The sequence below is a fragment of the Salvelinus fontinalis genome, chromosome 6 (assembly GCF_029448725.1).
Source record: "Salvelinus fontinalis isolate EN_2023a chromosome 6, ASM2944872v1, whole genome shotgun sequence".
Lineage (NCBI taxonomy): Eukaryota > Metazoa > Chordata > Actinopteri > Salmoniformes > Salmonidae > Salvelinus > Salvelinus fontinalis.
In genome coordinates, this window is record NC_074670.1 from 45,969,407 (window position 1) to 45,989,893 (window position 20,487).

Below are 20,487 nucleotides of genomic sequence, written 5' to 3' on the forward strand. Positions count from 1 at the left end.
ACTTACAACACCAGGGGTCGCAGGAAGGCCAAGAAGATAATAAGGGGCACCTGAGCCATGGCCTGTTCTCCCTACTTCCATCACTATAAAGCAGGCAGTACAGGAGCATCATGGCAAAAACTGGAAGACTGGCTAATAGCTTCTACCCTCAGACCATCAGGCTGCTGAATAGCCACCACTAGTCAGCTACCTGCTCCCGTTTCCTGCCCCCCCCTCCCCTCCCCCAACAGACATTTACCATTGTTACAGCGTTAATATGTATATATTTCATTTATATTTATTCATATTCTTTATTATTACATTTATTGTTTTTATTTAACTTTGGGATGTATTGTTGGAGCTCGGAGTTTAAGATTTTCACTGTATCCTGTAATTACACCTGCAACCCTGTACACGTGACTATTAAACTTCTAATCTAATCAAGATAGATAGATGATAGAATTACAGAGCAGCATCCGCCAGTCTGTCTGGTTGTTTATGAATGAGGGACGGCTATCATTGATTGTTTATCTTTGTCTGGACTTCCCATGATTCCTTGCTCCAGCCCACCAGGGAAAAAGCCGGTTGCATAACGGCAGTGTTTCTATGTGCTTCGGTGATGAACTGTGAAGGCGTGCGACTTTGAAAACCCTCCCCTGGGATCCACATGCTTTTAGTTCCTCTTTTGCTCAGTCCACTGGAATAACAGGCTGTAGGCCTCGGCGAGTGCAGAGAGGGTTGTGTGTCTGTGTGTGTGTGTGTGTGTGTGTGTGTGTGTGTGTGTGTGTGTGTGTGTGCGCGCGCGTGCGTGTGTGTAGGGGTGCAGAAAATGCTCCATAAAATATAACATGGCTGCAACTTTTTAAGGAATATGTTCATAAAACAGAGGCTCTGCTTAATCAAACCTGAAGTAGATTATGAACATGAATTTTCTTCAAACAACCTGTAAAAAGGATATATAGGCTAAAAAAACATGAACAAAACACTCTTTTACCTTCCCATAGCCCAGCATGATGATTCGTACTAGCACCACGTTGATCCTGGCTCCCAGAGAGTGGTCATGGTAAATCTCGTTCACCTGCACAGACAGACACAGACATTTACTGTATCAACACATAAGGAAGAGAGAGAGAGAGAGAGAGAGTTGAGGGGGAAAAGAAAGAGGATATATTCTTAGCACATAAAATGAAAGAAGATGGAGACCTTCAGGGAGAGGTAAAAGACAGGATGAATGATGGGAAGATAACAATAGACACAGGGAGGAGAGGAGGTAGAGAAAGAGAGGGAGCAAAGGGATACACTCTTAGAACAAAATGGTGCTATCTAGAACCCAAAAGGGTTCTTTGGCTGTCCCAGTAGGAGAACCCTTTGAATAACCTTTTTTTGCTTCCAGGTAGAACCGTTTTGGGTTCCATGTAGAACCCTTTCCACAGAGGGTTTGACATGGAACCCAAAATGATTCTACCTGGAACCAAATCGGGTTTTACCTGGATCCAAAAAGGGTTCCATGTCAAGAACCAATTTTTCTAAGAGTGTAGTTGTTCTTCCCACTTCTCTTTATCACCTTGACGTTTTGGGATTTTCTTAAAGAGAGCACGAACTGGTTGCTAGACAACCCTCCAATAAACGCAGGGACATGGTTGCCCCTGTCTGTCTGCCTGTCTGTCTGTCTGACCCAGTCCTTCTGCTCTTTAATATTCTACAGCATTCCCTCATTCCCTGCTTTCCAAGAATAACACAGCCAGAGATGATGTGTGGGAGGACAAGGAGAGTGACAGTGTGGGTGTGTGTGACTCTCTGGGTCTATGTGTGCATTTGACTGTGTGACGGTGTGTACTCTACATGTGTGAGAGAGAGGTCAAGTGAAAATGTGTGGTACGTCTGTATGTGTGTGCACATCTGTGATTGTGTGCATGCGTTAATGTGCACTTCTCTCTGTGTGTGTGTGTGTGTGTGTGTCAGAGTGGCAGCCTGGAGGTGACATGGCCCCTCCAGCAGGTCAGATCACACTCTGTCCCTTCCAGCTGGTTGCCACGGCAACATCAGCCCAATTAGGGCCGGTTGACTTCCAGGTGACCCTGACACCCCGGGCCCCACTCTAATGAGACATTTACATACAGACGAACACATGGACGCACCCATACACACACACTGCATGAAAAATATGTTTCCGGGTATTTTCCAACCTGTAAACATTCACTGAAATTTGACATGAGCGGTAATTTCGTAAAATTTCGATGGACAGCTTTTCGCAGAGTCGCCTCACATCCGCTGAACTTGGAAGAGGCTACCACCAAACATTTAGCTCCGTGCTTTTACATGACCATCCACTCTGGCCTGGATTTGAGCAACTTTATTACCATTCTGGTTAGCGATTGTATCACCGTTCTGGTTTTGTTTTCGACAGACGGTTATGTTATCATCGCCCTGGATGTCTGCCTAGTTGAGGGCCTCTCTTCGGCCTCCTCCTCCTTCGGTCTATCTCTCTCTCTCTCTTTCTCTCTCTCTCTCTCTCCCCCAGGCGCTTTGCTCGCCTACATCATACGTATACACCGCCGACTTTTTACTGATCTGCTGTTGGAATATTTGATTAGTGGTTCTTGCTATGTTTGTATTATTATTTAGGAAGGCTTTTAGATGAAGTCGTAGCTCATTTAATATTAGCGTTTAGCGTTGTGTTGGCTACATATCTAAGATTGTTCTGTTAACTTTGTAGGTGCTCAATGCTGTGTTTTCTCTCTCTCTCTCTGTTGCTCATTTTGCTGTTGTCTACCCTTGGCTTTTACAATGTTGGCGATACTTTTAGAGCCCATTGCTCTGTGAATTAAGGAATATATTACTGTTTCTCCCTCGTGCCTTGGGAGAAACCACACTCTTGCTCTGTAAATGCAAGCGAGAACTCTGCACATTTCTCCCAAACAACATGGGAGAATTTGGACTCTTGCGCTTACATGTCAAGACTGTTCTCTTGGTACTTAACCATGTTTCTGGACTTTACGCATCTCTTGAAATATGTGGCGTTAAAGACTCTTGTGACTGTGGATTGTCATTCAAGTGCTGTCTGTAAATCCACATGTCGTAACCCCCGATCTAGACTTGCCAGTATCTTGCTGCTTCTACTGTCTGGAAATGTGCAATCTAATCCAGTCATTTTTGCCCCTACCGAATTAAGTAGTCCGTGTGGCCTGAAGTTTATGCATCTGAATGTAAGACGTCTTCTGCCAAAGCTTGATTTTGTGAATATATGGATAAAAACTGCCGACCCTGACATATGTATGCTTTCTGAAACCAAGCTCAACAAATCAATTCCATACAAAAATATTGGCATAAATGGGTACGTTTTTCGTGCAGAACGTAAATCTAAGGGTGGTGATGTTGCTGTATACGTAAAAGACAAGTTCTCTGCAGTCGTTCTGACTTCTGTTACTAAACCTCAGCAATTTGAATATCTGTCTTTGAAGCTAAACCTTGGCTCATCTTTAAATATTGTTGTATCGTGTTATTTTAGACCTCCGTCTGTTACTGTTGGCTCTCTGGATTGTATTTTCAAATTGTTATCACAGCATGTCAACTCTTAAGTTTGTCTTGATGGGTGATCTGAATCAGGACTGGTTAAATCTAGCTCTGATCAACTCAAAATTCACTGAAATCCCTTTAATCACAGCATGTCAACAGTGTATCTAGGTTGAATGTAAAGTGTCCTCTGGAATCCTCTTTGATTGATTTGATCTTAAGCAATGCTCCTCATCGTTTTAATGCTTATGGTATTTTTGAAAATAGCATAAGTGATCACTGTGCTATTGCCTATGTGAGAGATGGCAAAATTCCTAAGCGATCTCCACGTGTCATTAGCAAAATAAACTGGAAGCAGTTTGATATTCAAGGTTTTTTACATTATGTATTTAGTATTGAATGGAATAGAATTAATCCCTGATGTTGAATTAGCCTTTTCTTACTTCCACAACGGATTCCAGGATGTGTGCAATAGGCATGCCACTTTTAAAAAATTCAGGATTAAGGGCAGAGATACCCTTGGTTTCCTGATGAATTTACTGAAATCATAATGGAACGAAATTCTATGTGGGCTAAAGCAAGATGGTCTGGTTCGGCGGATGATTGGATGGCTTTTAAATGTCTTTGAAATCTGGGTGTGGCTACGACCCGAAAACTGAAAGCAGACCACTACCTTAGATCTACTTCAGATCATTTAAATAATCCCTCCAAATTTTGGCAAGTAGTGAAGGGTTTGGGGTGCAAAAAAAAATACACAGCTTCCCAAACAATTGTTGGTTGACACTGAGAGAAACTCTATTCTGAAAGCCTTAAATCAGCATTTTCTAGATGCAGGCAGTTGATTTGAAAAGGTTAAAGGTCTAAGTGAGCCCCCTGTGAATTGACCTGACACCCCTGTGCACTCCTTCGCCAGGTTTTCCTTCTCATCCTTCTCTGTTTCAGATGTGCGTAAAGCCCTGAAAGAAATTGATAGAAAGAAATCCCCTGGCTCTGATGATCTAGACCCGCGCCTACTACACTTAGCTGCAGACATCATTGCTCCCCTTAATATTTGTAACCTCACGCTTGATGTTAAGGAAATCCCCAAGTTATGGAAATCTGCTTTTGTAAAGCCTCTCCTGAAAGGTGGAGATCCTTCGCTACTTGGCAACTATCAACCCATATCAAAACTGTCTAAGTTACTGGAGTCCTTAGTTAGTAGGCAGCTGAAGGCCTACCTCCAAGAACAACATATTAAATGGAATGCAATCAGGTTTAATGTCAGCAACATTGAAGGTTTTAAATGACATTCACTTTGCTCTTGACAAGAAGTCACATTGTGTGCCTGTCTTTATTGATTTGTTTCAAGGCATTTGACACTGTGGACCATGCTGTGTTGGTGCAAAGGTAAAAATGTTGTGGAATTACTGGTCATGCTCTAGATTGGTTTATAAATTACCTATCAAATCGTACACAATGTGCAATGGCGGATGGTTGTAAATCTGAGTCTATAGAGGTGTGCTCAGGTGTTCCGCAAGGTTCCATATTGGGCCCAAAATGTTAATTTTGTATATCAACAACATTGGGGATTATATTGAGACAGCGGATGTTCATTTTTATGCAGATGATAGTAACGCTCGTCGTCGGTGGAAGGAAGAGTGGACCAATGCGCAGCGTGGAAAGTGTTCATGGTATTTATTTACAAGTAACACTCAAACAAAAATAACAAATACAAAAACGAAAGCGAACAGTTCCGTCAGGCACAGACACTAAACAGAAAATAACACCCCACAAAACCCAAACGGAAAATCACAACTTATATATGATCCCCAATCAGAGACAACGATAGACAGCTGCCTCTGATTGGGAACCACACTCGGCAAAACAACTAAGAAATAGAACACATAGATTTTCCCATCCGAGTCACACCCTGACCCAACCAAACATAGAGAATAAATAAGGATCTCTGCGGTCAGGGCGTGACAGTACCCCCCCAAAGATGCGGACTCTGGCCGCAAACCTGAACCTATAGGGGAGGGTCCGGGTGGGCATCTATCTTGGTAGCGGCTCCGGTGCGGGACGCAGACCCCGCTCCACCTCTGGCTCCCCCCACTTTGGTGGTGCCTCTGGTGCGGGGACCATCGTCGCCGATCCCGGACTGGGGACCCTCTCTGTAGGCCCCGGACTGGGGACCCTCGCTGCAGGCTCCGGACTGGGGACCCTCGTTGCAGGCCCCGGACTGGGGACCCTCGCTGGAGGCTCCAGACTGGGAACCGTCGCTGGAGGTTCCGGACTGGAGACCGTTGTCGGAGGTTCCGGATTGTGGCCCATCGTTGGACGTTCCTGACTGTGGCCCATCGTTGGAGGTTCCGGACTGGCCCGTGGAGCAGGCATAGGACTCACCAGGCTGGGGAGACCTACTGGAGGCCTGGTTCTTGGAGCAGGCCCAGGACTCACCAGGCTGGGGAGACATACTGGAGGCCTGGTCCGTGGAGCAAGCACAGGTCGAACCGGGCTGTGGGGGAGCACTGGAGATCTGGTGCTTAAAGCTGGCACCACTCGTCCTGGCTGAATGCCCACTTTGGCCCGGCACGTGCGGAGCGCAGGCACAGGACGCACTGGGCTGTGACGGCGCACCGGAGACACAGTGCGCAGAGCCGAGGCAGGATACCCTGGGCCGAAGAGGCGCACCGGAGACACAGTGTGCAGAGCCGGCGCAGGATACCCTGGGCCGAAGAGGCGCACCGGAGACCAGGGGCGCTGTGCTGGCACAATCCGTCCTGGCTGGATGCCCCCTCTAGCACGACACATGCGGAGAGCTGGCTCAGAGCGCACCGGGCTGTGAACGCGCACTGGAGACACCGTGCGCTTCACCGCATAACACGGTGCCTGACCAGTACCACGCTCCCTACCGTGACCACGGGGAGTTAGCTCCGCCAACCTACCCGTGTGCCCCCCCCCCCCAAAACATTTTTTGGAGTGGCCTCCCGGTCTTCCTTTCCAGCCGTGACCCTGTGTAACGCTGGTCCCCTCTTCTCTCTGCTTCAGCCTTCCTCGCTGCCTCTGCCTGCTTCCACGGCAGGCTCTAAAGTCCTGACATCACCTCCTCCCAGGTCCATGATGTCCTCCACTCTGTCTGCCCCTCCTGGCCACGCTGCTTGGTCCACTTGTGGTGGGATGTTCTGTCACGAACGTCGTCTTGAAAATGACCGGAACAAGGTGCAGCGTGGTGAGCATACATTTTCCTTTATTTTTAAATGTCGCCAACAAAACAATAAACAACAAAAACGAACGTGAAGGCTATACATGCATTCAACAAAGACAACATCCCACAATTAAGGTGGCAAAACAGGCTGCCTAAGTATGATTCCCAAATCAGAGACAACAATAGACAGCTGCCTCTGATTGGGAACCACACTCGGCTAAAAACAAAGAAATATAGAACATAGAATGCCCACCCAAATCACACCCTGACCCAACAAAATCGAGAAATAAAAAGCCTCTCTGCGGTCAGGGCGTGACACTAGGAAGGCAACAAATGAATTCAAAGTGGTGGTCTTAATTGCGCTTTCTCCATTCTGATTGCTTTTCTGTTATACCAAAAACAATAGAAGACAAAACTGACAGTGAAGTAGTCCTATTTTTGGAACATTGCATGGGAATCAAAATCCTCTTTTGTAGCCTCTTACTCTGTTACTCAACCAATGCTTGCCATTTGCCTAGTTATTTATCATTCACACTGTCATGTTTATTTTTTTTGTTATGCCTCTATTTCGTAAAAAAAAAAAACTTTCCTTACAGAATTATTATTCTCTGGCTTATTTGACTGCAGTCTACTTTCGCCACTAGGAAGTCGCCCGATTCCGTGGGGTCTTTAGAAATAGAATTGCATAGCCTAACGTCAACGCTGCTAGCTACTTGCAGGGAAGCAAATGTGTTTCACCAGTTTGTCCAGTATGGGAAACCATAGTTTGTCATGTGCATGCTTGACAGTAACAACACAGAGTAACGATATCTTTTGTAACCAGCCTAAAGATTGTTTTAGTGTTTACAACGGCAGCTTGGGTAGCAAATTAGCAATAATATTAGACTGCATTTTCCAGCTAGCATTTTCATCACCTAGTACGCATGCCCTGATGCCTTCCTCACAGCGAGGTTTTCAGGCATTTAGATGAGGTGGGAGAGTTGGTAATGTAGGTTTACAGGAGTTTCAATCTGGTGGGGGAGAATGATCAGGAGTTTTTCAGACATGCACACACACATAACAGTGTGCGTTCCCTGCAGTACACGTCAGGCAACCTGAGACGCTGTTCATTCCCGGGTTTTTTGTGAATACTCAACCCGATCATGCTGGGTTTACAGAGCCCTTCAAGTCGTCTGAACACCAATCTGTTCATTCCCCAATGTTCATGCGGAGTGTGCCGAAGCGTGTATGTGTGACATGCCATTAATAACTTCCGAAAAGTGATCTGGAATTTTTCAACCCAGAAACGTGTCTTCTCATGCAGTGACACACACAAACACACACTCCTTGTTCAACACACGGTAACCCCGGGGTCCTGATTTGAGACCCCACGCTGTCACATTCATGCCTGGACACACACCTTTTTAGACAAATTGAGAAAGAGTGAAGGGCCCAGGCTAGATGTCATTATTGTGGACAACGCGAACTGGATAGTGTGTGCATGTGCGTGCCTACGTGCGTGTGTGTGTGTGTGTGAGCGCGAGCTTGTGCACATGGCGAGCGTGTGCACTTTGTGTGTGTCACCTACAAGTAACTAATGCAGGACTAGAGGTGGACCTGGCACAAAATCCTTACTATCAGATGAATAATATAAGCAGGTCCTGCTTCAACACTTAATACTGTTAGAAGAGGGAGAGGTGATGGAGAGAGAGAGAGAAGAAAGGGAAAGATGGAGAGAAGGGGCAAGAAATTATTAACTAGGATTGGACCAGCTCCGACTTATTATTGTGCCTGTTCTCAGCCTAGCACTATGTGTACCCAAACACTAGCTCCAGAGCCGTGTATTAAGACAAAATAAATGGCTCTGGCTTGCTCAATAAGACAGAGCTATGTCCGCTCCAACCCTGGTCCAGCCTTAGGTGACAGAGTGTGTGTCTGGTAGAGCTGTATTAGTTCAGAGTGTTAGTTCAGAGTGTGCTCCTTACAGATGTGTTTCATTCTCACCTGACATCCACACTATTATTACCTGTTACCATGCAGGCTTTTAACACGGACATCATGCATTCATTAGCATTCACCGCAGCCAGGCTTGCTTTATCAGCCACACACACTCACAAGCACGCACCTGCATGCACACACACACACACACACACACACACACACACACACACACACACACACACACACACACACACACACACACACACACACACACACACACACACACACACACACACACACACACACACACACACACACACACACACACACACACACACACACACACGCACACATACACACACAAGCAGGGAGGATGAGCTGGTTATTAAAGGTCCAACACAGCTATTTTTTATCTCAATATCAAATTATTCCTGGGTAACAATGAAGTACCTTACTGTGATTGTTTTCAATTCAAATGGTCAAAAAGAAACAAAAATATCTTCTTAGCAAAGAGCATTTTCTCAAGCAAGAATTGTCTGGGAGTGGTTTGAGTGGGGAAGAGAAAAGTGAAAATTAGCTGTTATTGGCAGGGAGGTTTGGATCTCTCTTTCTTATTGGTCTATTAACTAACTTACTACATGGTGAGGTCACCATGGAAGGCCAAAACTCCCTCACACCAAAACAGACTGACATTTCAGGTGGTCTTTTAAAACAGGTTTTACACTAATAGGGCATTATCATAACTGTTTACAATTTCGTATTATTCCAGCCTCATAGTGTGGAAAAAAATAAAACACAAGTAAATACATTCTTTGACTGCACTGGGCCTTTAACACGATCCAGCCATCTCTCTCATCACAATTACGTCTCAGTATAAAGGTCTCCCATCAGTTAGACAAGGAAACCGAGTGTCCTCTACAATGGCATCAATAAGCAGACACTTCTATGCAGGAGATTACCACACAATGGATTTCACCGAAAGGCTAAATATCTGCATCTTGGGAATAATGGAAATGGATCTCCCTCTCCCTCCATCTCTCGCTTGCTTACACTCTCTCTCGCTCTAGCTCTCTCTTTAGCTCTCTCTCTCTCTCGGACAGTGGGATTGGACCGATTTTAGGGAGGAATATAGTGTGAGACTCTGGCACTGATGCTCCCTGTCCTCCTGCCCTTGACCGTGTGTGTGTGATTGTGTGAGTGTGTGTCCTGGGACTTGGACGGAGAGGGAGAGGGGATGGAGGCGGGTGGGTGTGAGAGAGGGTGGTTCAGGGCTGCCCCATCGATTACTCCTCTTTTCCCATGGACCATTTAAAGAAGCAGATCAATGGCCTTTTGCATTTCTCTGTCATGTTGTTTTTCTCTATTCTCCTCTATGATTGGGCTGCTTCTTGCTGATTGGGCATGGAGTGTGTGGGTATGTGTGTACATGCTCTGGACGGTGTATTGTTGTAAATGATTAGATATTACTGCACTGTTGAGCTAGGAACACAAGCATTTCGCTACACCCGCAATAACTTCCGCTAAGCATGTGTATGTGACCAATAAAATTTGATTTGATGTTGATTTGACACACACGCACCGTAACACTGCAGTTGAACCCCTCAGACAAGATTAAGCGGTTGCCGTGGGAGCTGTTTCATGTCCAGCAGAAAGACCGCCCACCTCCTCTCCTCTCTGACCCCTAGCTGTCTCTCCATCTGTGTCTCTCGCTCTTTCTCTTCCTCCAATTTCTTTCTCTCCTTCCTTCCCCCTCAATGTACACCTTGACTTTCTGACCTTTAGTTACCCGACAGGGAGAAGAGCGGCAGGACGAAGGGGCGTAGGTGCGGTTCACCTCACACCTAGCAGGGATCTAGAGCATCCCTGCTAATATACGGATAACAGAGAGACACACACACGCTAGTCTGGCTAGCTGGCTAGCTGGCTGGTTGGCTGGCTGGCTCATTGTAGCTTTGAGGCACTCTGGTATGCTTGCCTAGTGGGCTAAGCTAGTTAGAATAGGGGTGACCGCTTCACATGGCATGGTTTTTCAGATTAATTATATATACCTGGGGAGCAACAGAAGTACTTGGGAGCAACAGAAACAAACAGGAATGGAATTGTGTATTGGGTTGTGGGTATTATCCATAGAAATTTTATAGGATCTCTATGGTGTTATCTCTGTGTACTTAACAAGGTATTTTTATCAAGTATATCTAGCGGATAACAATGTCTGCTGAACGACTGGCCTGAATAAAAGCAAGATCAAAAATACTCCACATAGTCACACAGCCTGCACTGTACAAAAAAAGAAATGATGTTGATTCAATGTACAATGTACAATCTATTATACATTTCTCAAGGGCATCAATTGATAATGTGTACTGAACAAAAACATGAACATAGCATGCAAGATGTTGATCCCATGTTTCATGAGCTGAAATAAAATATCCCAGAAATGTTTCATATGCACATAAGTTTATTTATCTCAAATGTTGTGCACATATTTCTTTACATCCCTGTTAGTGTGCATTTCTCCTATGCCAAGATAATCCATCCACCTGACAGGTGTGGTATATGAAGAAGCTGATTAAACAGCATTATAATTACACAGGTGCACTTTGTACTGGGGACAATAAAATGGCAGACAGCGTGTATGGCGAGCGGTTTACTGATGTCAACGTTGTGACCAGAGTGCCCCATGGTGGTGCTGGGGGTATGCCATGGGCCGGTAGAAGCTATGGACAACGAACACGATTGTATTTTATCGAAAGGCAATTTGAATGCACATAGATACCGTGACGAGATCTTGAGGCCCATTGTCGTGCCATTTATCCCCTGCCATCACCTCGTGTTTTAGCATGATAATGCACGGCCCCATGTCGCAATTCCTGGACGCCAAAAATGTCCCAGTTCTTCCATGGCCTGCATACTCACCAGACATGTCACCCATTGAGCATGTTTGGGATGCTCTGGATCGACATGTGCAACAGAGTGGGACAATATTCCAACTCTATGCGATGGAGCTGTGTCGTGCTGCACGAGGCAAATGGAGGTCACACAAGACTGTTTTTTTCATGGTGTCTGGGACCAACAGATGCATATCTGTATTCCCAGTCATGTGAAATCCATAGATTAGGGCCTAATGAATATATTTCAATTGACTGATTTCCTTATATGAACTGTAACTCAGTAAAATCTTTTAAATTTTTGCATGTTGCGTTTATATTTTTGTTCAGTGTTTTATAGATTACGCAGGTACCATGCTTGACCATGATTGTTTTTAGTGGCTCCAAACTCAATTTGAATATTCCACAATGTGGTTAAAAAAAAAATCTGTATTTTGTATTATTGTATCATAGTGAAGTGATGACATTTTCTAACTCTAACTCTCCAATTGTAAGGCAACCAGTTGCAACAGGATTGTGAGGATTTTGTTGATCTTTTTTTCTCTCTTTTAGGGGTGGATCAGCGTAATATTGTGGAAAGAATGTTGCTTCCATCAATGTAATTGTCTGCATCATTTCCAATCCCCCATATATTTTGGGGGGTAAAAATATATATCCATATACATACACACATGCATACATATACACATATATACATACACATACCTATTTAGAATATACCTTTATTATTCCCCGCAAAGCCTACCACCCTTCCCCCAATTGGATAACCAATAAACACTTAGGCTTCTACCTTCAGTTTATATATCTTATACATATTTTACAGACACAATCTATTTTACGATAGTTATATTTTGTTTGTTTTTTTGTCCTCGATTTCTGATGTCCATCCAGTTTGATTTAAATTTGTAACTGTGCTATTTCACCAAAGTTCTGAACCTATATCCATTTTACAGACCCTGTATGTTTTCCATTGGTTATCTTGTTATTAGTCCCACCCTTCAGCTCCATTCAACCCCTCCCATCTATCTCTCAACCTCATCTATTTTGGATTTCTATTTGCCATATATTTTTAAACTGTGCAATGATGCTTCACAAAAGTATTGAACCTTTCTATTCTCATAGCTTCTACAGATTGTAAATATATATTTTTTAAATTGCTAAAATAATTATGATATTATTGATTGATTGACTATGGCTTTTCAAATCACCCAGTATTGCTATCTGCAGCGTTAGTTCTAGGCAAATGTTGCAATTCTTCAGCCATTCCTGGACCTGTGACCAAAAACTGGGTACATATGGACAATACCAAAATAAATGATCTAATGACTCTGCCTCCTCACAGCAGAATCTGCAGAGCTGGGAAGATTGTATCCCCATATATATAACATTCTATTGGTTGCAAGAATTTTGTATAGTAATTTAAATAGAAAATTCGAAGTTTTGAACTCACAGGATTGTGAGTTTGATCACATGTTCTTGCTGCGCAACCTCAAACAAAAAAGTTTTTGTGTGAAAAGTTTATTGAGCATAATCCTATTGCAGCTGATTGCACTACAATCAGGGGCGCAACTTTCACAGGGGACGAGGGCGTCATGTGCCCCCCCACATTCTGAAATTGCATTTTTGTCATTGGCATGTGATACAAAACAAGGCAATGGTGTGCTTTAGGACCATGCACATGCCTCCGAGCGGTCTGCTAGGCTGTTTGGAGTGTTTATCCTACAAAAAGATAATAATTATGTCCCCCCCACTTCTAAAACCAAAGTTGTCCCCCTGCTTACAATTGTACATTGAATTAACATCTTTTTTTTTTTACACTATGGTATAGTGTACCCTAAGGCTTCATTGGAGGAAGAGAAAATAAAATACATACAGGTGTGTGAGATAGCCTCAAGCCACGTGGAGAAAGTATACAGTGTCTTCAGAAAGTATTCCACACCCCTTCACTTTTTCAAAGTTTTGTTGAGTTATAAAGTCGGATTAAAATGGATTTGATTGTCATTCTTGGCAAACGATCAACACAAAATACTGACTGAAATAAAAAATAAAACACTAATAGGCCTATATCTGGATTAACTAAGTATTCACCTCCCCCCCGGGACAATACATGTTGGAAACACGTTTATCAGCGATTACAGCTGTAAGTGTTTTTGGGTAAGCCTCTAAGAGCTTTGCACACCTGGATTGTACAATATTTGGCCATTATTCTTAAAATAAATGTCAAGCTCTGTCAAGTTGGTTGTAGATCATTGATAGAAAGGTATTTTCAAGTCTTCCCATAGATTCTCAAGACGATTTAAGTCAAAACTCTAACTAAGCCACTAAGGAACATTCAATGTTACCTTGGTAAGCAACTCCAGTGTAGTTTTGCCTTGTGTTTTAGGTTATTGTCCTGTTGAAAGGCGAATTCATCTCCCAGTGTCTGTTGGAAAGAAGACTGAACCAGTTTCTCCTCTAGGATTTTGCCTGTGCTTAGCTGTATTCCGTTTATTTTTATCCTAAAAACCTCTCTAGTCCTTGCAGATGACAAGCATTCAAATAACATGATGCAGCCACCACGATGCTTGTTTGGATTTGCCACAAACATAATGCTTTGTATTCAGGACAAAATGTTCATTTCTTTGTTGCAAACAGGATGCATGTTTTGGAATATTTTTATTCTATACTCTGTCAATTAGGTTAGTATTGTGGAGTAACTTCCATGTTGTTGATCCATCCTCTGTTTTCTCACATCACAACCATTACACTTTTAAAATCACCATTGGCCTCAGGGTGAAATTCCTGAGCAGTTTCTTTCCTCTTCGGCAACTGAGTTAGGAAGGACGCCTGTATCTTTGTAGTGACTGGGTGTATTGATACACCATCCAAAGCCTAATTAATAACTTCACCATGCTCAGAGGAATATTCATCATCTGCTTGAAAAACCTCCCTGGTTGAATCTATGCTTGAAATCTATGCACTACTCGACTGAGGGACCTTACAGATAATTCTATGTGTAGGGTACAGCGATGGGGTAGTCATTCAAAAATCATGTTAACCACTATTATTGAACACAGAATGTGTCCATTCAACTTATATGATTTGTTAAGTACACTTTTACTTCTGAACTTATTTAGGCTTGCCATAACAAAGGGGTTGAATACTTATTGACTCAAGACATTTCAGCTTTTCATTTTTTATTAATTTCAAACATTTTCTACAAACAAAATTCAATTTTGATATTATGGGGTATTGTGTGTAGATCAGTGACACAAAATCTCCATTTAAAATCCATTTAAAATTCAGGCTGTAACAAAATGTGAAAAATTAAAGTGGTGTGAATACTTTCTGAAGGCACTGCCCACACACACAGACACAGACAACATAAGATAAGATAACACACACTGCTCCGAGACAGCCTCCATGATCTCACCCTGGCAGCTTTGGACAATGACGAGGAGAGAAATAAAGCTTATTTTCCATCTTTAAACCATGCATGCCTCTAGTACTCCCCTCTGACTGTGCCTGCCCTGCGGTGAACCTAGCAGCTCGCAAAGAAGCAACACATCAATCTGGAGAGAGAACAGGGTCATATCCACAAAGCATCACAGTAGCAATGCTGATCTAGGATCAGGTCCATGTAATCTTATAAAAAAAATACTAAACTGATCCTAGCTAAGCACTCATAGTCTGAGAGGCCTTATGAATACAGGCCCAGATAAACATTTTAGGAAGTAACTCCCCTCGATGTACTCTGAATATTTCATGACTGTAAGACCAAGAAAATGGATTCAAAATAGCTTCTGAAGATAATTGTATGTTTGTTAATGGCAAAATATGTATGTTTTTTAAATTTCCTGAAAAGTGTCTGTTTTGGAGATGAGAGGTTTTCATCCGACGGCAATAGTAACATTGATAGGATAGTCTCGAACGGAGCTCATCCAGTCCATACTCCGGTGATTGCACATTTGCCAATAGAACGGAGGGTAGAGGCGATTTATTCACTCTGCGACGTATTCTCGTCAGGTATCCCACATGCCGGCCTCTATAGCTCCGGCTCCTCCTTCTTCGATTGTCAGGGATTTGGGTCTGGTCCTGGATAATCAATTTGTCTTTCGCCTCCGACTCATTGAAGTAGAAGTCCTTGTCCAAATCGAGGTTCGTGATAGCTGTTCCGATGTCCAAAAGCTATTTTCGGTCATACAAAATGATGGCTGAAGCATTATGTACAAAAAAATAAATAAGCGCAGTCAAAAAAAGACATAAAATAGCACAATTGGTCAGGAGCTCGTAAAATGGCCGCTATTCCCTCCAGCACAATTATATTTACTAAGAGAGGTTTCTACTATTTTGTAGCTTTCTATTTACCACCACAAACTGATACTGGCACTAAGAACAAACTCAACAAGCTGTATAGGGCCATAAGCAAACAAGAAAATATGGTAGGGCTTGCAAGCTATCACAGATTACAATGGGAAACCCAGCGGTGGGCTGTCCAGTGACGAGCTAAATACCTTCTATGCATGCTTTGAGGCTAGCAACACTGAACCATGCATGAGAGCACCAGTTGTTCCGGACAACAGTGTGATCACTCTATCCGCAGCCGATGTAAGTAAGACCTTTAAACAGGTTAACATTCACAAGGCCGCAGGGCCAGACGAATTACCAGGACGCATACTCAGAGCATGCGCTGACCAGCTGGCAAGTGTATTCACCAACATTTTTAACCTCTCCTGACCCAGGCTGTAATATCTACATGTTTCAAGCTGACCACCATAGTCCACATGCCCAAGAATGCCAAGGTAACCTGTCTAAATGACTATCACCCCGTAGCACTCACATCCGTAGCCATGAAGTGCTTTGAAAGGCTGGTCATGACTCACATCAACAACATCATCCCAGACACCCTGGACCCACTCCAATTTTAATTTCGCCCCATCAGATACACCAATGACGCAATCTCTATTGCACACTACACTGCCATTTCCCACCTGGACAAAAGGAACACCAACGTGAGAATGCCGTTCATTGAGTACAGCTCAGTATTCAACACCGTAGTGCCCTCCAATATCCTCACGTAGCTAAGGACCCTATGATGCCCCAGGTGGTGAGGGTAGTCAACAACACATCAGTCAAGCTGACCCTCAACACTGGGGACCCTCACAACTCCAACACCATCATTAAGTTTTGCAGACGACACAACGGTGGAAGTTTGTAGGATGTCAATTTGCATATACTCCAGAATGTTATGAAGAGTGATCAGATGAATTGCAATTAATTGCAAAGTCCCTCTTTGCCATGCAAATGAACTGAATCCCCCAAAAACATTTACACTGCATTTCATCCCTGCCACAATAGGACCAGCTGACATCATGTCAGTGATTCTCTCATTAACACAGGTGTGAGTGTTGACGAGGACAAGGCTGGAGATCACTCTGTCATGCTGATTGAGTTCGAATAACAGAGTGGAAGCTTCAAAAGGAGGGTGGTGTTTGGAATCATTGTTCTTCCTCTGTCAGTCATGGTTACCTGCAAGGAAATAATGTGCCGTCATCATTGCTTTACACAAAAAGGGCTTCACAGGCAAGGATATTACTGCCAGTAAGATTGCACCTAAATCAACCATTTATCGGATCATCAAGAACCTCAAGGAGAGCGGTTCAATTGTTGTGAAGAAGACGTCAGGGTGCCCAAGAAAGTCCAGCAAGCGCCAGGACCGCCGCCTAAAGTTGATTCATTCTTTCGATCGGGGCACCTCCAGTACAGAGCTTGCTCTGGAATGGCAGCAGGCAGGTGTGAGTGCATCTGCACGCACAGTGAGGCGAAGACTTTTGGAGGATGGCCTGGTGTCAAGAAGGGCAGCAAAGAAGCCACTTCTCTCCAGGAAAAACATCAGGGACAGACTGATATTCTGCAAAAGGTACAGGGATTGGAATGCTGAGGACTGGGGTAAAGTAATTTTCTCTGATGAATCCCTTTTCCGATTGTTTGGGGCATCCGGAAAAAAGCTTGTCCAGAGAAGACAAGGTGAGCGCTACCATCAGTCCTGTCTCATGCCAACAGAAAAGCATCCTGAGACCATTCATGTGTGGGGTTGCTTCTCAGCCAAGGGAGTGGGCTCACTCACAATTTTGCCCAAGAACACAGCCATGAATAAAGAATGGTACCAACACATCCTCCGAGAGCAACTTCTCCCAACCATCCAGGAACAGTTTGGTGACGAACAATGCCTTTTCCAGCATGATGGAGTACCTTGCCTTCAGGCAAAGTGATAACTAAGTGGCTCGGGGAACAAAACATCAATATTTTGGCTCCATGGCCAGGAAACTCCCCAGACCTTAATCCCATTGAGAACTTGTGGTCAATCCTCAAGAGGCGGGTGGACAAACAAAACCCCACAAATTCTGACAAACTCCAAGTATTGATTATGCAAGAATGGGCTGCCATCAGTCAGGATGTGGCCCAGAAGTTAATTGACAGCATGCCAGGGAGGATTGCAGAGGTCTTGAAAAAGAAGGGTCGACACTGCACATATTGACTCTTTGCATTAACTTCATGTAATTGTCAATAAAAGCCTTTGACACTTATGAAATGCTTGTAATTATACTTCAGTATTCCATAGTAACATCTGACCAAAAATATCTAAAGACACTGTAGCAGCAAACTTTGTGGAAATTAATTTTGTGTCATTCTCAAAACGTTTAGCCATGACTGTATATAGCCAAGTTAGCGTTACTCATTGTGCATTTATTCTTTATTTTTCTATTATTTCTCTTTTTTTCTCTCTGCATTGTTGGGAAGGGCCCGTAAGTAAGCATTTCACTGTTAGTCTACACCTGTTGTTTACAAACCTTGTGACAAATAACTTTTGATTTGATTCAATGTTTTGTTGTTTCATTGTATGTCAGAGAACCAGCCTTCGTATTACTGTGCCAGAGAAAAATCTGAGCTCCTCTTTGCTTCACTTCATTTAATGAATAGAGAAGACTCAGAGAGACCTCATTGTAAAAAAGTAAAGCTCCAAGTCCAGAGTACACTTTTTAAACAGAAATGTGTTCTTAGTTTTGAGACTGTTTGTTCATCTCTCTCCAGAGAGAGAACGAGACGATCCTAAAGTGAGCAAAGTAGGCTTGGGCGGTATCCAGATTGTCATCCCTACATACCGACCTTGTGCCAACCGGGATATTCATTAATACCGGCGCTGGACACAAGGGGAGCTGTTTTCAAACCAAACTGATACTCTGTAATCTGAAGGTTAGCAATGCACGTGTACATGTAAAGGCCCATAGAGAAGGCTAATTAAATGCTAACAAGGGCATTGCAAACAGTTTTAATAGTTTCTGACCTAAAATATACAAGTATACAAATAATGAAAAAATGCTACACACAGTTTGTGGCACGCACAAAACAAATATTAGCCAGCAAGGGATTATCTGCTGTTACCAAGCAAATGCTTGATTTTGGAAAAATCTAACCACTTAGCTAGATCGCTAACTAGCTACTAAATTAGCAAACCAAATGCACAACTGCAGAGCATTTAGTATATTTTAGACAATTAACTTAATAGTTATTATATATTTAGCTGGCAAACATTTAGTTGTGAATTCCATACTGTAATTAGATCACCTGGCGCATAATGCACAACAGTGAGTGACTCACAAGGCTCCGGTCTCTCGTCATGTGACACGTGACTGGGGGCTACAGTAAGCTTCATGATAATGTGACAGGTGAAATGAAGAACGCATTGTTCTTTATCTCCTAACGTATTGCACAAGTTGACTGCAAGTATTGACTTAAAAAGTGGCTACAAATATTCAAATATGTAAAAATAATTAAAATAAATTGTTTCAGCGGTATTGCCAGTTTTGAAAAACCATCCCGTGGCTTTTTCATAAATACCCTGGTATACGGTATATACAGTAAACCGCCCAAGCCTAGAAAAAAGTTAACTTTCAAGAAGAAAGTAACTTAGATGCCATGCGTGGGAGGTTGTTTTACATATTTATTCAGTGTTTATCCGGTGTTCAGAAATGTATTCTGAATACTCTCTCTCTCTCTCTCTGTAGGGCTCTCTTTATTTCTATCTCTCTAGATGAGAGGGGTGCCTGCAATATGGCTTAACATTCCCCTCTAAGATTGTCTTAAAAATATCTAAACAAGGAAGTAAAAAGTGGAGGTGGTACTCTTCTTTCACAACACCGGGGTAAAGACTAAAACAAGTGCTGCTGTTGCTTCTTTTTGCCATGAAATCTCTCAGAGATCTGTCGGCTGCTTCTTGCACAAAGGCTACACACACACATACACACACACACACACACACACACACACACACACACACGCGCACACACACGCGCACACACAAAATCTCTCTCTACTCTCATATCAGGTTTAATTTTCCGAGATTAAAGTCTACTTGCCGCATTCCCCATCACACACACACACACACACACACACACACACACACACACACACACACACACACACACACACACACACACACACACACACACACACACACACACACACACACACTCCTGGGAGGTGAATACTGGGCTAAGCTCTTTGTTGTGTCCTAAAGCATATTGATTGGCTGCTGGCTTTGAATCACTCGAACAGTGACACATGACACTAAAGCTGATGGAACGGTGTGTGAGAGCTGGAGAAGACGACAGGTTTCACTAGCCTGTGACCATTCTGTCGCTCACAAACACACACGCATCTACATTCGCATATACACGCACGCACGCACGCACGCACGCACGCACGCACGCACGCACACACACACACACACACACACACACACACACACACACACACACACACACACACACACACACACACACAGAAAATAGATGAAACAATCTGAAAGAAACCCATCCCAATCCCATCATATTTAGAAAGAGGAGACAGCCAGACATGGGATTACCTGTGCTGATTGCTGGGTGGAAACATGCAGGGCGGAGAAGGGAATTGGATCTGACTGTAGGTTACAGAGATCCTGTGGATCCATAGTCCCCGGCTCTC

General features: G+C 43.5%; 1 protein-coding gene across 2 annotated transcripts in view; it reads right to left on the reverse strand.

Annotated features, from left to right (window-relative positions):
* LOC129857906 (A disintegrin and metalloproteinase with thrombospondin motifs 2-like) overlaps window positions 1-20,487 on the reverse strand; it is a 190,343-nt gene that overhangs the window by 28,617 nt on the left and 141,239 nt on the right. For both annotated transcript variants that reach the window (XM_055926592.1, XM_055926591.1), the window contains exon 5: window positions 974-1,057. In XM_055926592.1, the coding sequence (XP_055782567.1) occupies window positions 974-1,057 (84 nt within the window). The remainder of the gene's footprint in view (window positions 1-973; window positions 1,058-20,487) is intronic.